General features: G+C 38.2%; 1 protein-coding gene across 5 annotated transcripts; it reads left to right on the top strand.

The window, feature by feature from the left end:
• Positions 1 to 1,362: 1,362 nt before the first annotated feature.
• prc1b (protein regulator of cytokinesis 1b) lies at positions 1,363 to 24,584 on the top strand. 5 transcript variants are annotated; one of them, XM_072552827.1, is made up of 15 exons: positions 1,363 to 1,604; positions 4,099 to 4,231; positions 4,775 to 4,897; positions 5,011 to 5,244; positions 6,042 to 6,212; positions 6,989 to 7,138; positions 10,957 to 11,104; positions 12,086 to 12,222; positions 12,452 to 12,547; positions 13,740 to 13,886; positions 14,367 to 14,477; positions 15,220 to 15,330; positions 16,380 to 16,491; positions 17,250 to 17,304; positions 20,181 to 24,584. In XM_072552827.1, exons 1-15 carry the CDS (start codon positions 1,591 to 1,593, stop codon positions 20,356 to 20,358), a joined length of 1,920 nt encoding a protein of 639 aa, XP_072408928.1. In that variant the 5' UTR covers positions 1,363 to 1,590; the 3' UTR covers positions 20,359 to 24,584. The 5 variants fall into 5 exon arrangements, with proteins under 5 accessions (XP_072408928.1, XP_072408932.1, XP_072408931.1 ...); XM_072552831.1 differs by having other exon boundaries at positions 16,380 to 16,565; positions 20,181 to 20,334; XM_072552830.1 differs by lacking the exon at positions 15,220 to 15,330.
• Position 24,585: the final 1 nt, after the last annotated feature.

Here is a 24,585-nt window from a genome sequence, read left to right as displayed (position 1 = left end):
ATACAGGGAGTTTCTTTCCTGATGCCTGGCGTGTCTATAATAAGGGTTATGGCCTCAAGATATGGGGGAGACAATTTTGAACTGATACGATGAAAATCTCTTAACTTGAGGTGGTGAACCTGTGAAACTCTCCAGCACAGAAGGCTGTGCAGACTGAGTTACTGAATATGTTAACAAAATAACATGGTGCAGACTAAAGAGGGCTGGAGGGAGGACTATGGCGTTGACATAAAAGATCAATCATGATCATGTTGAAAAGCAGAGTAGATTTGATCAGCTGAGTGACCTATTCATAGTTCTAACTTCTTTGTTTCCCACTTAAATATAAATAGAAGTCAACTCTGTCACATGCATTTCTGAATCAAGACAGGTAAGATCATTGATGAGGGAGCTAATTACTGCAGACGCTGGAATCTGTACAGAAAACAGCCAATGCTGGAGACGATGTGGAGGAGCCAGTGTTGGACTGGGGTGAACAAAGTTAAAAATCACCCTAGGATATAGTCCAACAGATTATCTAGAAGCACTAGCTTTTGGACCGCTGCTCCTTTATCAAGTAGCTGTGGAGCAGGATCATAAGACACAGAATTTATAGCAAAAGCTTACAGTGTCATGCAACTGAAATGATATTTTGAACACACCTTGATTGCTGTTAAGTCTTTCATTTTTTAGAATGGGTTGCATGTTTCGATTCATTAATATGTAAATCCCACAACTTCTTTCAAGTCACATTCTCAAGATAACTTAAGGTTTTATAAAAAAAAGTTGACATCTCAGCTCAGACAATGCATTAAAGATGTGAGGTTAAAGTCTGTCTCTATCCCAATCTTGAGTCAGACTCAAGTTGGAATTTATAAATTTCGGAATTTATAAAATATTACTGGATTGACTGCCTGCTTTTTGAGCAAAATAGAATATTTCTGCAAATGCAAATTCACCCCAAAGACTTAAGTGTGCGTATATGTGCATGACAATGTGTTTGCGTGTGTGAATATTTGATGAAGTGTGACTGTAACAGAGTATAAGCTTGTGAGAGGGTGTCTGAGAGGGTCAGCGTGAGTGTGTATATAATGTAGTGGGGTCACCTGTAGTGTGACATGAACCCAAGGTCCTGGTCAAGGCCATCCTCATGAGTTCCGAATTTGGCCATCAGCCATTCTGCGTTGTTGCTTATCCCAAATTCCACCTTGGAGGAGGGTCATTGGAAAACCCGAGTGCTGGACATCCCAGCGTCGAAAGGGACTAACTAAACTCCCCCACCCCCACTGAAGGAGGGACCGCGCATGCGCCCACTCGTGTGTGCCTCATGACGTAACCTGTTGTAGCCAATGAGAGCTTCCAGCGGGCTGGCGGTTAGAAAATTTGAATCGAACGAGAATAACGGCCGCAACGGTCCAGAAGCGAGCAGCTGGAGAACCAGAGACACCGGAGGGAGGGAGAGAGTAAACCCAGAGACACCGACACACCAAAGGGGAGAGAGACTGAGAGACACTGGGATATCCAGAGGGTGAGAGCCTGGGAGGAGGACGACACCGTGATTTCCCGTTAAACTGACCTCCCGTGAGGGAGCGGACCCGGCAGAGCCGCGGGATGGTGAGAAAAAGGTAAGTGAGGGAGTGAGGGAGGGAGGGAGCCAACACTCGCATTCCCCCACCCCGTTCTACTCCACTCCACTCGGTCCCCCAAAGCTGCACCCAACCCCTCTACATACCCCCAGATACATCCACCCCACCGATACATCCACTGTCACCCCACCAAGCACCCCGTCCCTCCAATACCCCCCCCCCACATACATCCTACCTCCCGATACCCCAACCCTCCGATACCTCTAATCCCCCACAAATACCCCATCTTCCCCTAACGTGCTCCCAATCTCCATAAATTCCACCCTGTTTTTTTGCTATTAATTGTCAGTCTTTGTTCTGCTCGTTACTGCTTTTACTGCAGCAGCATTTAAACTTTTTTAACAGCATGTTCTCTCAAAACTAAGTTGAATGCTGTACCTTAAGATTTCAGATGTAAAGTATCTTGGAGTAAAACTGGATTTCTGGGTCTTAGGTTTTTTTTTGTACTGTTTGAAATTGAGTCTTGCTCTGCTGGATTGCAAATGGGATTATTTCAGCAGACTGTGACCTTAATGTCAGCAAGTAGAGTCCTGGTTTTATAAAAATGTAGGTTATAAGAAACAACAGTGTCTGGCATTGAACACCAGAGGCTTGCCTTGTATTTGCATATGGTAGTTACAAAGTTATCATCTTTGCCAAAGTGCTTCAAGCGACTATCATTATTTTTATGATGTGGAGGTGTTGGACTGGAATGGACAAAGTTAAAAATCACACAACACCAGGTTATAGTCCAACAGGTTTTTTTTTTGGAAGTAGCTGTACTAGCTACCCGATGAAGGAACAGCACTCCAAAAGCTCGTACTTCCAAATAAACCTGTAGGAAGGACTATGTGTGGTGGTGTGTGATTTTAAACATTATTTTTATATTCACGAACTGGATGGCACCTGTGGTTTAGCATGAGCAGCAACTGTCCAACATCACCCTGTAATATTAATTAGACAGGTTCTAGGGAACTTTAAAGTAAGCTTGATATTTTATGTAACTGCATGCAGTTATTATTGAAATGTTTCGAATTCTACAGCAAAGAAGTGTTTACTCATTTTAACTGTCTTTAGATTTAACATTTTGCATTGCTTTGCATGTCATTCTTGCAATTAATTTTATTTATCAATAGTAAATGTTTACATTTCCATGTTTCTTCTATAACATGTATCATTCTCTAGAACACTTTATAATCAGCAATTTTTAAAATTCTGCTTCTAAGAACCAAAAATTCACAAAAAATGAAGTCTACACCAAGGAGAAGATCTAACGGAAGCTATTTGACCTGTCATAAATTAAGTCTCAAGAACTGCACATGCTTAAAGGAGTGGTGGCAGGAAGGATGGTGGGAGGAAAGAAGGGGATGAGGGAGGGATGGGGATGGAAAGAGGCAGGATGGTGACGGGCTGAGGAGAGAGCGGGTGAGGGCAAGGAATATAGACACCTGTGTGGAGTGGGAGGGAGAGACTGGTACTGAGGGCATGGAGGAGAAAAAGTTAGAGGAAAATGACAGTGTATGGTGGGGGACTGGTGACTTGCGGTGAGGTAGAGGGAGGAATGCATGGATAGGGTGGGGGGGGGGGGTTGTCATAGAATATTACAGCGCAGTACAGGCCCTTGGACCCTCGATGTTGTGCTGACCCTTTTCTGAAAGAGTTTTAGGATCTCTACAGTATAGAAACAGGCCCTTCAGCACAGTAAGTCCACACCCACCCACACCCATTCCCCCACCCCTCCATCCCATATTTGTCCCTCACTAATGCACCTAACCTCCACATCCCTGAACACTATGGGTGTTTTTTGCATGGCCAATTCACCTAATCTGCACATCTTTGGATTGTGGGAAGAAACCAGAGCATCTGGAGGAACCCCATGCAGACATTGTGCGATTGTGCAAACTCCATACAGACAGTCACCCGAGGCTGGAATTGAATCTGGGTCGCTGGTGCTGTGAGGCAGCAGTGCTAACCATTGAGCCAACCTGCCACCCCAATAAGGAAGAACGAGGGGAATTGAATGGTGGAGCAGACATCATGAGCCAAGTAATCTTCCCCAAATTTGGGTGGCCAATCTTTATATTAAAAATCAGCAAAATATGGTGTTTACTTTTTTATTGTAATCAATCATTGTAATTGCACTCACGGCCCTGGTTGTATATTTGGTAGTTTTAGCTCTTTTGCACTATTCCAGCCATGTTTTGTTTGGTTAAATGTTCCAGCCAGTGAGATTCCTCTCTCTGAACTTGACGTTTCTTTCGAGAGCAATAGTGTCAATAAAATAATGCCAAGCAGAGCCTGAGTTGTAGGCAGCAACGTGTTTTCTTTTCTGACCTTAAGTCCTGCACTGAAATATAATGAGCACTGTTTTTCATTTGTTATATACTTTGTGTGTGCTTTTCTGATGATGCTGTTTTATTAGATTTTCTGTATTGATTTGAGATGTAAGTCAAGTTTATTGTACAAGTTATACTGGTATTTTGCTGTTCTGCAGTGATGCTCTGGCCACAGAGTCAGTGACATGTCTCAATGGAGCACTTGCCCATCTACGGAATATCTGGGAAGAGATAGGGATTCCAGAAGATCAACGATTACAAAGAACTGAAGTTGTTAAAAAGCATATCAAGGCAAGAGCAAAAAATTATCAGATTTAACTTTAGCTTTACTAAAACATAAGATGCATCCTTTAACTGTTCAAACCCAAGGAATTGTTGCAAATTTTTAATCTGCCTTTGTTGCATTCTAACTTCAGTATCCATTTACCTTCCAGCAGTGAGTTACACAGTCACAGAATGGTCCTTCTGTGATTGTAGCTAATTTGTTCTGGCTCCTTTCCAATTGCTGATGAAAAGTTAGAAATGGACCAGATAAAAATTACACCGATTTCTTAAGCTGCTTTATTTTACAACAGCATGTAAATAATCAGATTATTGAGTGTTAGTAAATATTTGTTGGTGGGTTCTGGGCTTCAAGACTGATTTATCCTTTGCTGATCTTACTTGCTGTCCATAGTGAACTGATCAACCTGCATGTATTCTTTAATCTGTTGGTGCATCTTTTAATAAAACAGTTTTATCAAAATGAATTGAACCCTTATTGTCCGCAATCAATTTCACCTCAAGTACAAATTGCAGCACGTGACTTGTACTCATTTTTCCATTTTCATATAGGGCTTATTGGATATGATGATTGCAGAGGAAGAAAACCTGAGGCAGAGGCTGAAAAAGAGTATCGATATGTGCCAGAAGGAACTCCACGCTGTGTGCCAGGAACTCAGTTTGGCTGTTTACTTGGTAGGACAAATTTTACTGCAAACCACTTCTTTGGACAAGAGAAAAGGATAGAAAGATAGCTTTTTTTCCACTCTTCGCTCTAATTAATAGTTTAAACTTTGTATCTGTCACAGCCAGAAGAAGATTGCACGATGCTGCAATTGGAGAAAGATTTGCGGACACGATTGGAGGTTCTTCTAAAGCAGAAGAAAGAGAGGATGCTGAAATTAAAGAGCCTTAAAGATCAAGATGAGGAACTTTGTGACATTCTCTGTGCAACAGCCTATCCCATTGATGCTGACGCTGTCCCTAGTCTTGAACAACTTGATGCATTTCAAGAGCATATTGCCTCACTTAATGTAGAGAAGGTGAAGAGAAATTTAAGATCTTGATGCAGCTATCTCCTATACAAAGTTTAAAATTGTTTTTCAGCCAATTTACCAAAGGCTTTTGAAGTATCCTATTCATTTCAATATAAATGAAGTGACGCCATTGAGATCTGAACTGTCCATCTTCTCAAACAGCTATGGATGTTGGATCAATTGAACCTCTCAACTAACTTTCCCAAATTCATTCCTAATTCTCTTTGCGAATGTGGTGAGCTGCTGTTTTGAGCCATAGCAGACCATGTGGTGCAGGTACACTTAGTGCTGTCATGGAGGGAGCTGCAGGATGTTGGCATAGTGATGGTGAAGGCAACGATTATAGTTCTAAGTCAGAAGGGTTTGTAGCTTGGAGAGAAATGTGCAATTAGTGATTATCCTGTGCTTGGGGTCTTGTCCTTCCAGCTCAGACTTGTCTATTAAAGCCTATGGGCCAGAGATGAAGAGAGCAAGGTGGATGCTCAAATGGCATGGATAGAGTGGCAGCAGGCAAATGATTTTGAGAAGCTCAGGTGGAGCAGGGGTTGCTTTGGGTATCCAAGCAGGGAGGGACAATGGGAGAAGCAGGTGAACTGTGAGGGGAAAGCTGGGAATTGAGAGAACGTGAAACCAGGGGGACACACCCACCATTTCCCTTTTATAAAACTTGCATTATATTTAACCTAGCTTACAAATTACTATCTGCCTATATCATGTATGTTAAACTTGTATGTAGTTCAGGCAGATGTGAAGTTCTGCACTCTTGTGTTCAGTGATAGATGTGTTTTTCTTTCCGTTTTTAGGAATGTAGAAGGGCTGAGTTTGTTGAAACAAAGAGAAAAATCATTCTTTGTATGGAGGAACTTGACCAACTGCCAGACACCAGTTTTGAAAGAGATATTGTGTGTGAGGATGAGGATGCTTTCTGTCTGTCCAATGAGAATATTATCGGTCTGAAAACACTTCTTCAACAGGTGAGTAAATGAAATTGGTTGTTCGTAGATGTAGTTCTTTCACACTTGTATTTTCATGACATCTCAGTGCTTTAGTGAATTAGGTGTCAGTGCCCTGTGCATGGATTACATTTACCTTGTCAGTATGTAGTTCTCAATCCAGTCCTTACCGTGATTTGTGTCTTCTGCTAACTGTAGGTCTTTTATGTAAGCAAAATTGGGATGTTTTCCATCTTATTCTGGACTCCGTTACAGAATAAGGCATTCCCTAATTCAACGTTGTGTTGACAATTTCTTAAGTTGCAAGAATGACTGGTGTGTTAAATGAAAAAGTAAAGCAATTCAATTGCTCCTGTGTTGAATTCTAGTCACATCAAAATGTCTTCACTCTGCATCAAACCAGCAGCAGTGTCCTCTGAATACAACTCAAATGTTTAAAACTCAGATTTTTGCATTTAACTTGTTGGCAATGTTACGGATAAGGAATTAAATATGGAAATGTTGTCATCTAAGTCTCTGTTACATCTATGAGCTTCTACGGTGGAACACAAATGATCTCGGGCAGCATCCAAGGAGCCGGAGAATTGACATTTCGGGGTGGATGAAGGGGTCCACCCCGAAACATTGATTCTCCTGCTCCTCTAATGCTGTCTGACCTGCTGTGCTTTTCCAGCAACACACTCTCTACTCTGATCTCCAGCATCTGCAGACCTCACTTTCTCCTACACATGATCTCAGTTGTGTCCTTGTGCCTGACAGGAGTATGCCATAATTAATTGTGATGTCTATTCTTCCAGTTGGAGGTGAAGAGAAGTCAGAATGAGAGCAAATGCTCAGAGCTGAGAAATAAAATAATTAACCTGTGGGACTGGCTGCAAATTTCCCAAGAAGAACGTGATACCTTTTCTGCAAACATGGTCGGTTCCAGGGCTAAGACAATGCAGGCAGTAAGTGTTATGTTTGTGTGTGAGTGTGCATAGTTGGATATTGAAATTATGCTGAACATGGATAATAGGATGTCATTACCTTTATTTCTTTAAACACAAATTCTATGTTTGAATGCAAATATTCAAAACTTGCTTTCTATGTTGTGCCACATCGTGAAAGTGGCATATTGCTTTAAACCTTGCAGCAACTACACAATGTTCATGTTAATGTTATCGTCACAGCAGATGAATTAAACCTATCACGAATACTTGCTTTAATTGGAAGTAATCATATCAACCTCTGAGCTGTTTTAAAAAAAAAATGCTTAGTTCCTTTAAACTTTGAAGCTTTGAGAGATCTTATATGTCAAATTTGAATATTTTTTTTCTTTTATTCAAACTTGGCTCTCATTTCTTCTATAATAGGTTTGATGTTGAACACTTTTCTAGATCCTCTCTTTTTTAACAAAAAAAATTTCCTAACCTTTAAATCTCATTCATTGCGCGCGCACACCCAGTGCATATAGTCCTAAACAATCCCATTTCACCCAGGAATCAGTCTGTTAAACTGTCTAAAATCTTCCAGGTGTGGTCTTACTACACAGATACAACCAGATATCCCTGCTCCTGTACACTAATCCTTATGAAGACCAGCATGGTATTTGCCTTTGCCACTTGCTGCACCTGTATGCTTGCTTCCTGTGACTGGGGTGAAAGAACACCCCAGGTCCTGTTGTGGCACTATGGAATGCTGCCTTTTTTTTTTTTGCTACTACCTAAGTGGACAACCTCCCATTTATCCACATTATACTGTATCTACCATGTAACTGTCCAAGTCATACTGAAGCTTTTCTGCATCATTCATGCAGCTTACTGTCCCACTCAGCTCTGCTTTGTGCAAACGTGGAGATATCATATGTATTTCCTTATCTGAATCATATATATATCCATAATGTCTGAGGTGCAAGCCACTAGTCACTGTCTGCCACTCGGACAAAGAGCTGTTTATTCTTACGTTTTGCTTCTGGTCTGCCAACTGATTTCTCAATACATTTCAGACCCATGTACTTTAATTTTGCATACTACTTCCTTATGTGGGACTTCTGTTCTTAACAGGTCTTATCAAAAACCTTCTGCCAATTCAAATAAACTGCATCCATTGTCTCCTTATTCACTCTACTGGTTACTTACATCCTCCAAAACAATTTTAGCAGAGGCAGGGATTAGTCAAGAACAGTCGGCATGATTTTAAGGAGAGATCATGTGTGAACAACTTGATTTGAATTTTTCAGAGATGTCCAAGTGTGTGGATGAGGACAATGCATTTAACATAGTCTGCTTGGACTTGAATCAAAAGCCTTGCTGATGTTCTGCCCGGGAGATTGATAGTGAAGCTTGATGTCTTTAGGATCCAAGGAAATTTTGGTTAATTGGATCCAGAAATGGCTGAGTGGCAGGAGGCAGAGGGTGATGGTCAAGGGATATTTTGTGACTGGAAGTTTGTGTCTAATGGGGTTCTACAGCGGTTAGTGTTGGGGCCTTTGCTGTTTTGTGATATGTATAAATGATTTAGACTTGAATGTAGGATGGTTGATTGGTAAGTTTGCAAACATGAAACTTGGTGGTGTAGCAACTTTATGTGGAGGATAACCTTGGAAGATATTGATTAGTTCATCAGTGGTGATTGCAATTTAATTCTGATAAGTGAGAGATGATGCATTTGGACATCATCAATGCAAGGGAATATATATGATGAATGGTAGAACCCTGGGAAGCACCAAGGATCAAAAAGACTTTGGTGTGCACATCCATTGTTCCTTAGGTAAGACAGGTGGATGAAGTGGTTAAGAAATCATATGGGATACTTGCCAAGTTGGTTAGAACACAGTTAGAGTGTTGTATGCAGTTCTGGAATCCAAATTATAGGAAGGATGTGATGATTCTGCAGAATGTACAGAGGTATTGCCTGGACTGGAGAGTTTTATGAAGAGAGATTGGACTGGGCTAGTTTTCCTTGGAGCAGGTGAGATGGAGGGGGGAAACACAGTTGAGATAGATAAAATTGAAGGGCATAGACGATGGTAGACTGGAAGGAATTTTTCCCCTTGGTGGAAGGATTAATGAGCAGAAACGTAGATTTAAGGAAACCCAAGGAAACTCAAACATATAAATAGAAAGCAGGCTCCACCGCCAGTGTTTCATTTGGAGGCTCACTGAAGATGTCACCTAGTATGGTGATGAAACTTCTGAAAACTAACCTTCCAGCTCAGCGAGCAAACCTAAATCCAGTATATTTACAATGTGAAGGCATACACAGCTATGGGCTAAATGCTGGAAAATGGGTTTAAAATGGGTTAGGTACTTGTTTCTGACTGCTGACTCAATGGGCTGAAGGGCCTCTGTGCTGTAGACCTGTGACTGAGAGTTGTCAGACATGACTGCCCCTTCCTAAAACCATGCGGATTCTGTCCCCTTTCATTCCTCTCTTCAAAGTGCTCTGCTATTCTATCTTTTTGTAATGGACTCCAGCACCTTTTCCAATCCTGATGTTAAGCTAACTGGTATATAGTTTGTTGTTTTCTCTCCACCTCCCTTCTTAAATAGTGGACTTGCGTTACTACTCTGCTCCAGAGTCTATGGAAGTTTGGAGGTGGCCACCATTTCTAGGACCACTTAAGTAAACTAGGATGCAGATTATTAGGCCCTCAGGAATTATCTTTCCTCAGCACCATTTCCTTAGTAATATTAATTTCTTTGAATTCCTCCTTTCCTGTGAACACTCATTTTTGGGTTGTTATTTGTGTCTTCCTTTTTTTTTGGAAGGCAGTACTGAAAAATATATTTAAGTTAATGCTAACGGAAGCCCTGCCCCCGTACTACAAAATCTAATCTATTGGTATTTGGATCCTTAATACAAATTGTTCTGTGATAACATGTGTTTTGTCAACATGAATTTGCGATAATGCAATTGAATTGGGGACACTTTCTAAAGTGTGAAATTTTAGAACATTACCAACATTTTTAAGCACAGCTTCTAAAGCACAATTTTTCTATAATGCAAGGTTGCACAAGAACATAACCCTATTGCTATAGAAAAACTATCTGTATGCAATAACTTTGGGGGAATCAGCTATTTCCAAAAATGTTAAATACTTTGAAAGAAATTAGTAAATAAATTGCAGATATATAAGAACTTGTTGACATTTGCAGACTGAAATCTCAAATCCTTGCAGCTTTTAAACGTTTTTTATCCAAATGTTCCCATTTAATGAACTTTTACCAAATCTATTGTCATATTATGTTAGATTAGATTACTTACGGCGTGGGAACAGGCCCTTCGGCCCAACGAGTCCACACCGACGCGCAACCCACCCAGACCCATTTCCCTACATTTTACCCCTGACCCTGACACTATGGACAATTTTTAGCATGGTCAATTCACCTAACCTGCACATTTTTGGACTGTGGGAGGAAACCGGAGCACTCGGAGGAAACTCACGCAGACACAGGGAGAATGTGCAAACTCCACACAGTCAGTCGCCTGAGGCGGGAATTGAACCCAGGTCTTTGGCGCTGTGAGGCAGTAGTGCTAACCACTGTGCCACCGTGCTGCCCATTATCCAGCAGGGTTCACTAGAATGTGACCATGATTGAGACACTTGCCTCCTGTCTCAGTCTGTATTACCACACTGAATTATGCAGAATTTGTCAAGAAAATTGATCGAAGTAAAATGTAATAATGGAAACTCAAATCTTTAAATTCCATTCCATATTTTATTGAGGAGCAAACCACAGTATTGAATTACATTATATAACATCAGATTTATTTTGTGGTGCAGTTGCAGACAGAGTTGGAACGCCTCGAAGTCCTTAAACAACAGAACATGAAAAATGTGATTGAATCAGTCAGACGAGAGCTGGCAACACATTGGGAGAAATGTTTCTTTAGTTCTGCACAACAGCAAGAGTTTGCTCCATACTATGATGGTTTGTTGAGATTTACACTTATTTCAAGTAAATAGATTTAATACCTTGGCAGGGCGTAGATGTGTTGTCTTTTAAATGTTATAGTGCCTGAGATCTTTTCTGTTTGTGTTTCTATGAGCTGAGATTGTGCTACTTCCATTGATGGGTATTGCAATACTTGGTAAATGTTTTTTCTGTGCTAACTGCTATTTGTTTTATTTGTTCAATTTCTAAGCTTTTTCTGAGTGGTAATCCAAGACGTGATTGCAGCCAATTGATTGGAGGGTAGATCTTTCATGTACTTGAAGAGTTTGCCTGGAGCCAACCATTTAATTCTGATTCTACATGTGATGCATATTTCAGCACTGTTCCAACCAGATTATTTGATTAAGTGCTAAGTGGTTGGCTTTCATGAACTTTGCCACGTTAGCAGTTAAGGCACTATCCTGTTATGTTCTGTAAATTTTAGCATCGCTTCCAACTGGAACAGACACTGAAATACATAGAGCATAGAACAGTACATTACAGGAATGGAACCTTTAGCCCACAATGTTGTACTGAACATGACATCATTATTATACTGATCCCTTCAGCCTGCCCTTGGTCCATATTCCTCCATTCTTTGCATTGTCATGTGCTTATCTAAAAACTCCTTTAAATGCGCCTATACATTTTGTAAGTTTGAGAGAGTAACTTGGTGTGGGGTTGTCCACTGATTATGGTAATGTAAACTAATGAGGCATTTGACACTCATTCCATTTCAGTTGGAGTTCAGCAGGGCAGAGTTGAACTGAAGCTGCAGTGTCCCTAGCCTTAAGTGGGTGGGGAGAGAAAGAAGGGACACTATTTGAAAGGAATTATCAAATTTGTAAACATTAGACAATGGGTAACCAAGTTGAAACTGAAAACCAGCACTCATGTGGAAATTTAATTTTGTTTGTGTTGTAAACTTTGGATTTAATTTATATCTTTTTTACAAAAAACCCTCCCTTTTCTGAAAAGAGGACTACACTGAGGAGTTATTGCAGCTACATAACCTGGAGCTTAATCGACTGAAGGATTACTACCAAACACACCAACAACTTTTTGAGGGTATCTGGAAGTGGGAAGAAAACTGGAAGCTTTATCTGAGTTTTGAGGTAAGAAACCAAAACTCTTAAACAATACTACTTGGATTCTGTGATTTAAGAGCATTACACTGTGGTGCTGCTGTTACTCAAACTATACCGCTGTTGAATTCTTGACCAAGGAACAAAATTAGGGGTTAAGTCATTTCAAACCCATGGCTACCACTTTGAGTGGGGGGAATTGTTTTAACCGTGTTGAAATAGATAGCAAATTATATGAATTTTTTTTTTTTTTTTGCAGAAGAAAGCAGCAGACCCAAACCGGTTCACCAACCGAGGGGGGAATCTGTTAAAAGAAGAAAAGCAGAGAACAAAGCTTTGCAAAATGCTACCAAAAGTATGTAACTATGATGTGTGTCTGTGTTGAATGTGGCATGTATGAAAGTTATGACACTCAAATATTCCATTAGTGATACTAATGACACATTTTTGTACCTATTTTTAATGTTATAGCAATAGAATTGTATCACATCATGGTCTGTTACACACCCATTCAAAACCCTGAATAGGTTAACTGCTAAATTTAAGTTCTTTATGATTTAATATTACAATAATATGGAGTTTTTTTATATTTATGATAAATGAACTCTATTTAATTTCTTTCCTGCTTACATCTAATTTCAAAAATCGGAGATAGTAAATGTAGGAGCTACTTCTATAATTTTAATTAGAACATGATTTTTTTTTCTTTCACGTGCCTTTGTCTATCCCTTTCAAATAATTCCATCACAAATGGTAAAATTCTTTTCATCTGGTTCCATGCCTTTTTTTCTTTGTTTTCATTTTTCTTTTTGAAGCATTTCACCTTTCAACTGCCCCGTTTTTATTTTGTGCTTGCTGATTTCCTTCTTGGCCAGTTTTACTTTCTGTAGTTCCACCCTTGCTTTGGAGTACCTGCTTTTATATTGTGCCCTTTTTATCATTTTAAGCACAGTCAGATCATCTCCAACCATGTAAACTCAGGGACAGCAGCAGAAGGTCTTGCAACCTGTTCTCCATAAATCCTTTTAGCTTCAGTAATTTGCTAAATCTGATGTAGTGCCTCAGAGGCCACTTTATGCTTATGTGGTGACTAGTACAGAATGCAATGCTCCACATGGAGTCTAAGCCTCTGTAAACTGAAGTAATTCCTTTTGTATTCCAACTGAAATATTTCACTTTGCCAGTCTTGGATATAAAGTACTTTTCCTTATGGTGAAGTTGAATCCCAAGTCCAATAACAGTATCAGAAAGTGGAGGGTGGCAGAGGGGATGTTGTCAAAAAGTGTGGTGCTAGAAAAGTGCAGTTGGTCAGGCACCATCTGAGGAGCAGAAGAGTTAACGTTTCGAGCTTATGCTCGAAATGTTGACTCCTGTTCCTTTTGGATGCTTCCTGACCAGCTGTGCTTTTCCAGCACCACACTTTTTGACTCTCTCCAGCATCTGCAATCCTCCCTTTCTTCAAGAGATGTTGTGTCCAATACTTCAAATATAAATCTGTAAAAAGCAATTTTACGTTGTTTCTGAAATGAAATTGCTGTTTATTTTAGCTGGAGGAAGAGTTGAAAATTCAGATTGCTGCTTGGGAACAGGAACATCATTCGCAGTTTCAAGTTAATGGACAAAATTTCATGGATTATGTGACAGAACAATGGGAACTGCATAAATTGGAGAAAGAGCGAGAGAAACAAGAGCGGGTGAGGTCCAGCTTCAAGTTAACTTTTCATGGTTTAACTGCAATATGGATTGTTACCTGATTTATCCTTGGATCTCTATTAATGTTCTGACTTAATTGACCTTTTTAAGGGCTGCAGAGGAACAACATTCCCTTCCTTCTGCAAAAAAGAAATGAGGTGGTTAACCTGCAATTTGGGATGTACTAGTATATAGGTCTAATGATGACACATGTAATGGCTAACAATTTTGTCTTGCATGGATTCATTGGATTGACTTGAGCTACCGAAGGGGTTCAAAAGGTCCCTTTTCACAGGGCCTCGTTTCTTTTCAATTTCTTTTCACTTTCCAAGATGAAAAGAATCTGTCCTGTGGAAACATTTTCCAATTTTTCATCCTTCGTTATATCTAATCTAAAATTCAAAGATGATCAGGTTGTGTAAAAGTTCCCATCAACAGTAGTTGTCATACTGGGTGTTAAATGGATATTATCTGTATTGCAGCAACTGAAAAAGAACAAGTTAATTGAGGAGGAGATGCTGTATGGCAGTGCCCCCAAAACCCCAAACAAAAGAAGGCTTAATACACTGAATACCCCAGGGAAATTACGAAAGGTAAGATATTTGGCTACTGTTGGAGGTTGAATCTTTTCCCACCCCACCCAATATGCGTTTTCATATACACCTAAACCAAACACCTATGAATGCTGGCGTTCTGAAGCAAAAAGTAGTTGCAGATCTGGCAGCATCTGAAGTGTCACTGGACCTGAAAGGTTAACCATGCTCTCTCCCCACAGATGCTGCCAGACCAGCTGAGTTTCACCAGCAGTTTTTCATTTCACATTCTCTTCCCTCTCTCTCTCTCATAACTACAAGCCTGCTGCCCTTAGCTTAGCTATCAGGTACAAAATATCTCCCTTAAGTGATGCTGGCAAAAATTCTGTATTTGCGAATACCTGTCTCAAACACTGAACTTGGGTTTGGGTCCGATCAGAATACGCATGTCTCAAATTTTACTGACCCAATAACATGAGATCTAGGGACTGAACTACATTGTTATTTGACTTACTCCACAATATCCATGAGCAAAAATGGTAAAGTTTAAACTTATTTATGTTTCACATAAATGTAACTAAAAAATCAAGTGTTGCATGTTCGAGAAATTGCATAGCTTGGATTATCCAAGAGTGCTGTTGCTGTTATTCTGCATTACTTCTGCTGAGGCACAAATCTAAGCTTTGTGTGTTTATAACTATAAATTCCATGTTGTTACTAAAACCTAGTTCTGTGCTATTGCTTTTTTTTTGCCCTATAGACCATACATTAATACTTCCTCCTTTTTCTGGCCTTGTCTTAGCTAAATGGTACGTCAATCGCCAATGCCACCCCAAACAGCACCCTTCGCTGTGCCATTGGCGGTAGTGTTTGTTACTCACCCATCTCCCGACCCCCACTATCAGGACGCAAGGTCAGTCATCAGTCTGCATTGTTTTGTTTTTCTAGGCAAATGTGCAATTGGTATCTGTTTATGACTAAGCTTATTATTAAAGGAGTCAGTTGTTAGGATGTATTTAATTGCTTTTAAAACAAAAAAAAAGATATCCGTTCCAAAAGCTTTTTGCCACTGCTATTCTCTACATTGGATTAGTGTGTTTCAGTGCTGTCGTTTTTTAATGATTAATTTTTAATATATTCTTTGCTCAAAGTTCCTGACCTTATTCATTCATTTTATTTTCTCATCCTGCCGTGAGGGTCCTGATTATTGCTAGGATTTTATTACATAGAAATCAGATTTTTAAGCATATAACCGAAGTATTTTTCAATATGAGGCTACTCAGTGCTGGTTCATTGTTTGGGAGTCGCAGTCTGGTCTGGTTGAACTAACTTTTTAGATTATAACACTGAAGCCATAAGATTTTCTGTTAGCTGAGACTTGGAAGAATTCTGTTTTGAGGCAATCGTAACCTAGGTATTTTTAATCTTGCATTATGTAAAATCCTTATTACACAATCTGACCATAGTATAAAATTGACTTGTAAACTAGCATTTGATCAAGAGCTATTATAATGTACAAAACAGAACAATTGCATAAGGATTGTGCAATTGCCTTTTGGCATCGTTTTCTTCTTCATTACTAAATTTTAATGACTGAAAATGCTTCAGTAAAGTAAATCTTGTCTGTTTTCAATAAAGTTGTCAAGTTTTCATGGATTATGTTTTGTGGCCTTGGTTAAATGCTTTTGATTCATTTATTTGATATGATCTATTGTGAAAACAATATATTCGCGATTCTGATTTTGTCTCAACATTTCGCCCTATTGTTACATCAGTTTAAAACAGTTTCTCCTGAAGTTTGGAAGATAATCATAATTTACCAAACAGCTTAGGTGAACACAATGGAAAAAATATTCAAGTACAAAAACATGACTTTAGTGACCATCTGAGTAACTGTGCTACAAATGCTATTGACTTTTGTACTTCCACTCTAAATCTTTTTCATTTTTTTTAATTTTAAAGCCAGGACAACCTGTGCGCGCACCAGGATATTCAGCTACAAAGCCCCCTCGTCTTGGCCTGGTTGAAAGGAATAAAGAGAACATTTCTCATCTCAATGCAACAGCAATGAGTGGTGCGTCCACCGTCTCCACCCCACAGCATAATCTCAGCATAAATTCAGTTGCCACCACATATTCTGAGTTTGCGGTAATTCCATTTTTGCAGTCATCTACCAATCGCTGTGGCAGCACACAGTTAGCAATGGAGGTCAAAGTAGAATAAAGCTTTCAATAACACATTTTTTGATCTGTGTATAAAGGACACCTCCCCTTCCTTGTACAATTCTTTTGTATGCTTATTTTGAATCACTAATAACATTAGTTTTCATAGCTATCAGCTGATTACCTTGGGAGTAAGGAATAATCTTGTATGTTGGATTTATATTGTGTTCTGAGAGAATGGAAATGCATTGTCCATTTAGCTACAGCTTTGGAGCAAATCATCGATTTTTTTTTATTACCCCCCTGAACTTTAGCTCTGACTAAAGTGCAATATGTGTCAGGAGTATTATGGAGTATGTGCTAGTGTATTTGTGTGCACATTTACTGCAGCCACTTAGCATACATCCCTGCTGAATAGTCTGTTAGTATGTTAAATTGATTTATTCTTCATTCTTGGGGAACCCATTGTTAATTTTTTTTGCTAGATTTGTTTTAAGATGTCCAGTTGTTGGTAAATGATAGTGTAAAACATGTGTAACATTTACCTTTATTGAGTTGAGAGACTTGGGAAGAAGTTTATGCATTCCTCAGAAAGCAGTAAACTATTCCATTATTTCCAATGTTAGTTACTCTGGGAATCTTGATAACATATTTTATTCTGTGTTTGTAGATGGATTCAGCTCCACAGTAGGAGCCTGCACAAATGTACAGCAGCACCTTTTCAGGTCGGTACGGTAATCCACTATTGAGGATTCCAAACTCCATGTAGTGAGAGCAAGAGTATTAAAGCCATCAGTTGAACAGTTTCGTAGCTCTCTAGATTTGATGTGTTCAATGTAATTAGAAAAGTTTTTTTATGGATCTGAGTTCATGTAATTCTTCTTAAGTTGAAGATCTGGCTCCTCAACTTGAAACACAACTAGAAGCATTAATACCCCGAAACTAATTCACAAAGTTATTCTGTGTATAGTTACTCTAGCTGCTGTTCTGGATGCTGCTTTCTAAAACTTTGTTTATTTAGAAATGTGCAGGTAAACCTTTTCAATTTTAAGATTTATTTCCTAAATACTTTTCTTTGTTCCCAACTAGGACAGTTGAGCATTCGGTTAAAGTTCATAGTTCCTGACTGTGTGCTGCCATTTTGTTTTATTTGCTGATTTTGTTTAAAACATGCTTGCATGAAAACTGTTTTTATTTGTATTGTTTGTATTTGCATATATAACTTTGCTGCCAATTTTAGCATACTTGTGCTGTGGCTATCCTTTTTAAACTAATATATGCTGAAACAGTAGGTGTAAATATATAATAATAACTTGGCCTGTCTTTGTTTTTCATCCCCTTTCATGTGCTTCCTATAATGGAGAAACAAGATAATCTAGTCTTAAGTGCTAATTAGCATGCGCTGAGGGAAGTGAAAATTTACACAACCAGTCTACAATTTTGTGCAATGCATGTATCAGACATGTACCTTTTACAAATTCTCCTCAAATGTGCACTTATGCCTCTTTTGGGATAAGAAGTGCACATTTCATATCTATACATGTGTATGTTCTTCCTCTTCATGGCAATCTTTTGTTTAACATACCTGCTGAACTCCGTGATGAACCTGAATGATTCTTTGTGTTCTGACTGAATGCAAAGTGATAAGCTTTGTTCTTCCTTCTGCTTTGTTTCTTTGCTCTTCACCTCGATGGATTGGTTGTGTAGTGTTAGGAATTAATAGCTGCATGCTAACCGATCTAACCACGCTAACAAATAGCTTTGTTTTGCCTTCACAATATGTCTCTCTTCTCATTCTGTGCACTGAGCATGTTAAGTCAGCAAAACTTTTGCTTAGGTTTCTTATTTCAATTAAATCAATTCAAATTTAGCATTTGCCAAAGTTTGTTTTTTATATTGGTACAACCATAGTAGTTAATTATCTGGAAACACTGCTCCCAACGATTGGTAGATGGTACTGCTTTCATAGTCATTTTGAATCCTTTACTTGTTTGGATAAGTTATGCACCTGCAGAGACAACAGTTCCTTTTATTGTTTTCCAACATTGCTTCACAACTGAATTATTGCTATTGGACCAATGCAAAGTGAATCCAGTGTGGCAAATGATTTTAACTGCACTATATGATTGGGCAACTAAAATGTTATTGCTTAAAATATAGATAAAACATGTGACCTAGGGTTGACACATACTTTTTAATGCTTCACTTGCTTGAGTCAGTGAGTGACTAAAGAATATATTCCAGAAAGATTGCGGTGAACTGATCTTAGTCAGTTTTGTGGTAAGGGTACTTTTATTGATGACAATCTTCTGCGTTAGAAAGTGAAAAATCAGCCTGGATTCCAACAGATGAATGGAGGGACATGATCATGCGTTCTTTTCAAGCCTATTTCGTGACTAAAATAGACTATAGCTGGTCTTTATCTCAACTCCATTTACCTTACTTCCAGAGGTTTCCAATACCTCTTAATATGGGAGAAAAACTGCTCATTGATTTCAACCCTGAGGAGGGAAAGATATTCCTCCTGTAATTTTTAAGATTTATACTCCCTTGTTAATAAATTGCCTGACCAGAGGAAATGTCTCTCTGTGTCTTTTCCTTCAAACCTCTTCTAATATCTCCCATTTTATCATCCGTGGACCCAAAATCACAATCCTAAATTTTGGAAAACTGTCTTTATAATTTAACCTCCTAGTGTAATTCTAGTTAATCTGCCTGGTTTGCCTCTGCAGACCAGCCTACTGAGTCTTACCCTGCATGTCTCTGTCAGTTCAGGAAAGAACAGCACAAGGAAATGGATGGGAAGAGGATAAGAAATGAACTAGAGTTATAATAGAAGTTCATTTTAGTTAGCACAACTGAATTTTAATTAAGCAGATGTCAAGTTTCAAACATTGAGCTCGCATTTTGTTTTAACTTGTCAATAACTGTATTTTCTACCATACTGTTGTCTGTTTGTTCTTGAGAAACTCATGCCCCCTTGTCCAGTGTAAAATGTTTTATAGTCACCAAGTCTCTTCCTACTAGAAAGAAAGCTTTTGACTCTAACACATTTTTGATTTGGTTTAAAAACTATCCCACATTTGCCACTGTTCACTCATACCTGATTCGTTCTCATATGTTGCAATATTGGGGGTATTGTTCCCAAGTAATTGCTTCAGATTAATTAATAGAAATTACAGGATTTTCTTTTAATAATTAAACAAAATTTAGTTGCAGGCATTAACAATGTTTGCACACATGCTCAGTGCTAGAGCCTCTAAGAACATTCTTGGAAACTTACCTACACTGCCTAATTTGTCATGGTCGTATGTTTTTGGGTTATACCATTTATTGTTCTGAACAAAACTTATTGCTAATCCCCACTTGTATTCACATTTGCTATCTTTTTTAACTTTTCTAATGCATGACATGAGTACTATCCAAACTCCACTCTATTGAAATGCTGAATCTTGTTTTGGCATAACTGGAATGGTTTTGATGCTTGCTTGCTAAATGATTTATCTTAGAAATTTAGCAGAGAATGACCTGTCTTCTAAGCATGTTGTGCTTGTTTAATCTCTCAATCACATCTGCCTCTGCATCCCTTTTCTCTTTCTAGCGAGAACTTTCAAAAGCTTCCAAATTTGACCGTCAGTCGCGAATTCTCAACTCTACAACCAGCAACATCCAAACCTGACCTGGCAGCAAGAAACCAGTGGGGAGTTGGACTACTCAGAAATTTACACCTGCACGTGCACAAAATGAAGTCTGCATATACTCTGTATAATGTGTTGTGATCGAACTGGCATGTTAGGATGTATTACTTCAAACTCAAACCGAAAATGCAGATTATGTGAAAAATGCAGCAGATGACCACAAGTAATACAAATGTTTTCCTAAACTGTACATAGCTTAAATAAAAGTCATTGTCAAACGGAAATTAATAACCATGAGCATAATTTTTAGGTGTACTTCTAATGTGAGGAATTTCAAATTTTCCTATTGAATAACCCTCAACCATTGCATTACATTTGAAGATAAACTCAAACATTTGGAATATTAATATTTTAAGAAGTTGCTTTCTTGAAATACTGAAGGAGGTAGAAGGATAAGTGATTAGGAAATTTCAGAAATCAACTGCAAAAGTATTTTTACCCACTAAACTATCTTGTCCAATTTCTGTTTTAAGTACTGTACTAAAGTTGCATTCCAGTACTTTCTAAAGTTAGAGTGATCTATTTTTTGGTCATCGATCTATCTAATCACTTCATTTGCAGTTTTAAAGTAGCCTGCAATAAATTACTTTAATTCCGTTGTTAAGCAGAAAACCCAAACCCTTCACACTGGTGCTAATTGTATTACTTTCCTAATTCGCCGTGTTGTGTGTAATACTAAACTTGATGAAACCTTGTCAAGAACTTGGTAGAGCCTGTAAATGTTTTCTGTTTTTAAACTTTTATATCACTGATAGCAAAAATGAACTCCAACAGTATAATTGACTATGCCAACCAAACAGTTGTGAATTAGATTAATGGAAAGTAATAACGTTGACATTTAATGTTAGATCCCATGCAGATTAATATTATGTATTGATACCTAATAGGCTGATAATTCTTAACCTATCCCTTGTTCCCTGTGCTTGCCTTTTTCACATAATCAGCTCTCATGATCCTTTTGTGCCTAGTTTAAAATAATTCCTGCAGATTTAGATTGTGTAAATATTATTTTATTAAGCTAATCATGAAGTTTTGCACCTTTTTATATTTTCTCTTATTTATTCATATTAACTTCTTTCTTTTAATAATTTACCAATTTTATGTAAAGTAGTTATCGGTGATGAGAAGTTTTTAAACACTAACGATAACATTAGGGGTGTCACAGATGCAGAGCCGTTGCTACCAAATAGTGTAGTATTCTCTGGGCTGGCATTAACTTATCTACTATTTGAGAAGATTCTCAGTTTTGCTGTATATTGCATATGCTTTTCTGTATTTGGTTGAATTAATTCATTAGTGTAAGTACAATTTATTGAATCTTGGGAGTGAACAGTCTTCTATCATAGAGGTTTTCATCTTCAGTTAACTTAAAGGGGAAGGAAAGCCTAGGTGGAGTTCTATATTTTTTAGTAATCTCTCACTTTAAGATTTTTTAAAATATGTAAAAATCATTTATTTACCAAGTTGCGATGGAGCTGATCTGGTATAAGCAATTGCTGTTAAAGTATTCGGCAAATTGATAGAGGACAACCCTAATCCTGATGTATCTTGAGGCCAAAAGAATAATTGGATTTTTTAAAAAATGAATTTGAATGACCTTAATATGTCACACTTGTCAGTTAATGTATAAATTGCAAATTAGGTTACTTAAAATAAAACATTTATCTTGAATTCCATATTTTCTTAGCATTCCATCTGGAACTGCAGACAGGTCACAAGAGCTTCAAAGGATGTTGACCGATTTATTTTTGCCTTTCAGTAGTGCAGTCTAACCACAAAATTCAGAGCAGCTCCATCAAAAGCTTTTGCCAAAAGGCAAGTTGGGTATTCACCAAGCCTTTTTCTTCAGATGCTTGTAAAACCAGTGGTAAAAATCTATCCCATTCTGTTGTGTTGTAATTTATATATCACCATTATAGCAGCAAATATATAACATTGATGATTTAAAACCACTTTATATGAACAGATTCCTTTGAAAAATTACTCTCCATGAGAAAAGGATATGGAAAGAGGTATTTGTTCATAATTTGCTAAAAATGAGTCCTGTGCTTGTCTGAAGAAAATCAAGGCAATTTTGAATAGTTTAATGATTTGAAAATTCAGGTTCAGAGTTGGCCAGAATCTGTAGGTAAGATGGACAAACAAAGTTAGTGCTTTTATTTTGGCAATGTCTCCATACAGCAATGAATCATGTGTCTCTGTTTTAACTCAAGATCCATTGAACTTTACAAATCGTTCAGATATTTTTTGTGCCAATCTTAGAAATACCATAAACATTTTTCTGTAAAATCTATAAACTTCCAATGAGTAAAGGTACCCAAGAAAAGTTAATGTAATTAAATCAAACTGGGTGCAAAGGTGTGTACATATCATCTAAGATGGGATTCCACCCCACCACGTCAATACAGAACAACCTAAGCTACAGCAAATACTTTGGAACTCTATGCCTGTAAGGACAGGGTGGGAAATCTTTTTGGTGACTTAACAAAGCTCTAAATGTTAGCAAATATGATGTCAGCATTGTATGGCTACTGGTTTGAGCATACCTTTAAACTGTACAATGTCTTGAATAGACAAGGCGGCTACCCTGCTCTATTTGAATTTCATTCAGCATTTCCTATCATTACTGTAAAATTCTGAAGATCTAACTTTCAGCACTAATTCACAATGCATCTGTATGAAAAAAAATCATTGAAATGTGTGGTGTCCTAATTACTTTTATCTGTGCCATTCTGATGTAAATGTCAAACTATTTCTTGCCATTTCAGCAGAGAGAATAGGTGAAAGCATGCAAGTATTTAAAAGTTACAGCAGTATAGAGTAGGGACCAAGAAGTTTGCACAAGTATATAGGGAATAGAACTGTATGGATTATTGTAAAGTATTTAATGTTTTCATTTGAGATGTGTACATTGCTGGTAGCAGTACGTATTGTCCATCCCTAAATGCTTTTGAAATGGAATAAGCGAGTGATCACCTTGAGTCATTGTAGTCTGATGTAGGAACGGAGTTCCAACTTCTTCTGACCCAGTGATGAATTTATAATAGTTCCAAGTCAGGTTGGTGTATAGTTTTGAGTGGAACTAGCAGGTCGTGACATTATCAGGTTTTTGCTGGTCTTGTTCTCTGGCTGGTAAAGATTCTGGGTTTGGATGGTCCTGTCACATGACCCTTAAAGTTGTTGGAATGCATCATATAGGTGGTATACACTAATGCTTGTGTGTTCCAGTGGTATAGGGAATGTTGAAGTTGCTGGGAATGCCAATCAAGTGAGCTACTTTTTGAATGCTGTTAGGACCACGCACGCCCAGATAAATAGAAGGTATTCATCCCATTACTGACTTGTAAGCCATCTACAAGATACATACTCTGGAGAGTTATTTCATGCAGAATCTCCAACCCCTGATTTATTGATTTAATAGTATTTGAGCTCCTTGGCTAGATAGAGGTGTTGCACCAGAGTCTGGATTATTGTCTAATACATTTTGTTTGATGTAAATTTTTTTAAATTGTTGATTCATCTTCATATGTTCTTTTCAATACATGGTTTTCTGATGAACTACCATGGAGTTAATCCTCTTAACTTCCAATAGTTTTATTCGGTTAATCTTCTCTATTGGATTTTGGCAGTCAGATACAAAAGAGTTGGGTCCAAATATACAATCCACTTGATCAAGGCGCAGCTGTTTAAGCAGTCATTTCGAACTCTTATCAATGCTCATTTTATTAGGGAAAAAGTCTCCAACTCAGAAGGAGACACCTTACAGACATCCTGTAACTCTAATGTGCGATGGGTGTACTCCGGTTTTCTACATTCCACTGTTGCCCAAACTAACACAACATGCTTCAAGTGACATTGAGTCTCTGTTTCTCCCTACCAGTAAATCTGTTCCCTATAGACAGCCCAATTATTGTTAGCCCAACAAGATTCCAAAATTCCATTCTAATTTCAAAATGATTGTAAGATGTTGCTCATTGTTGATCATAGAGAGGTAAAGGAGTATATGTTAATTTAGACATAGATATATTATAAATGTAAGATAAAAGGAACAGTTTTTAACAAAGATTTAAAGGGTGTCTTAAATATTTAGCCAACTTAATTGCTGCTGTTTAATGGCCATCTGAGACGAGTTAAAAGCTTGATTCTTTGAGAGTAATCATTTGGCAATGTCTGCAGCTGACAGCTTTTCAGCATATCATTATCCAAAGCCATCTGATCTCGGTAATGTAAGTGAAAAGCACCCAGATCTTGTTTAGTTTCCCTTCTTTTGAGCTGTAATGTGAAGCGATTAAAGTTACTTTATGGCAT

Source organism: Chiloscyllium punctatum, chromosome 33 (genome assembly GCF_047496795.1).
Source record: "Chiloscyllium punctatum isolate Juve2018m chromosome 33, sChiPun1.3, whole genome shotgun sequence".
Lineage (NCBI taxonomy): Eukaryota > Metazoa > Chordata > Chondrichthyes > Orectolobiformes > Hemiscylliidae > Chiloscyllium > Chiloscyllium punctatum.
This window is presented reverse-complemented; position numbering and strand designations above follow the sequence as displayed.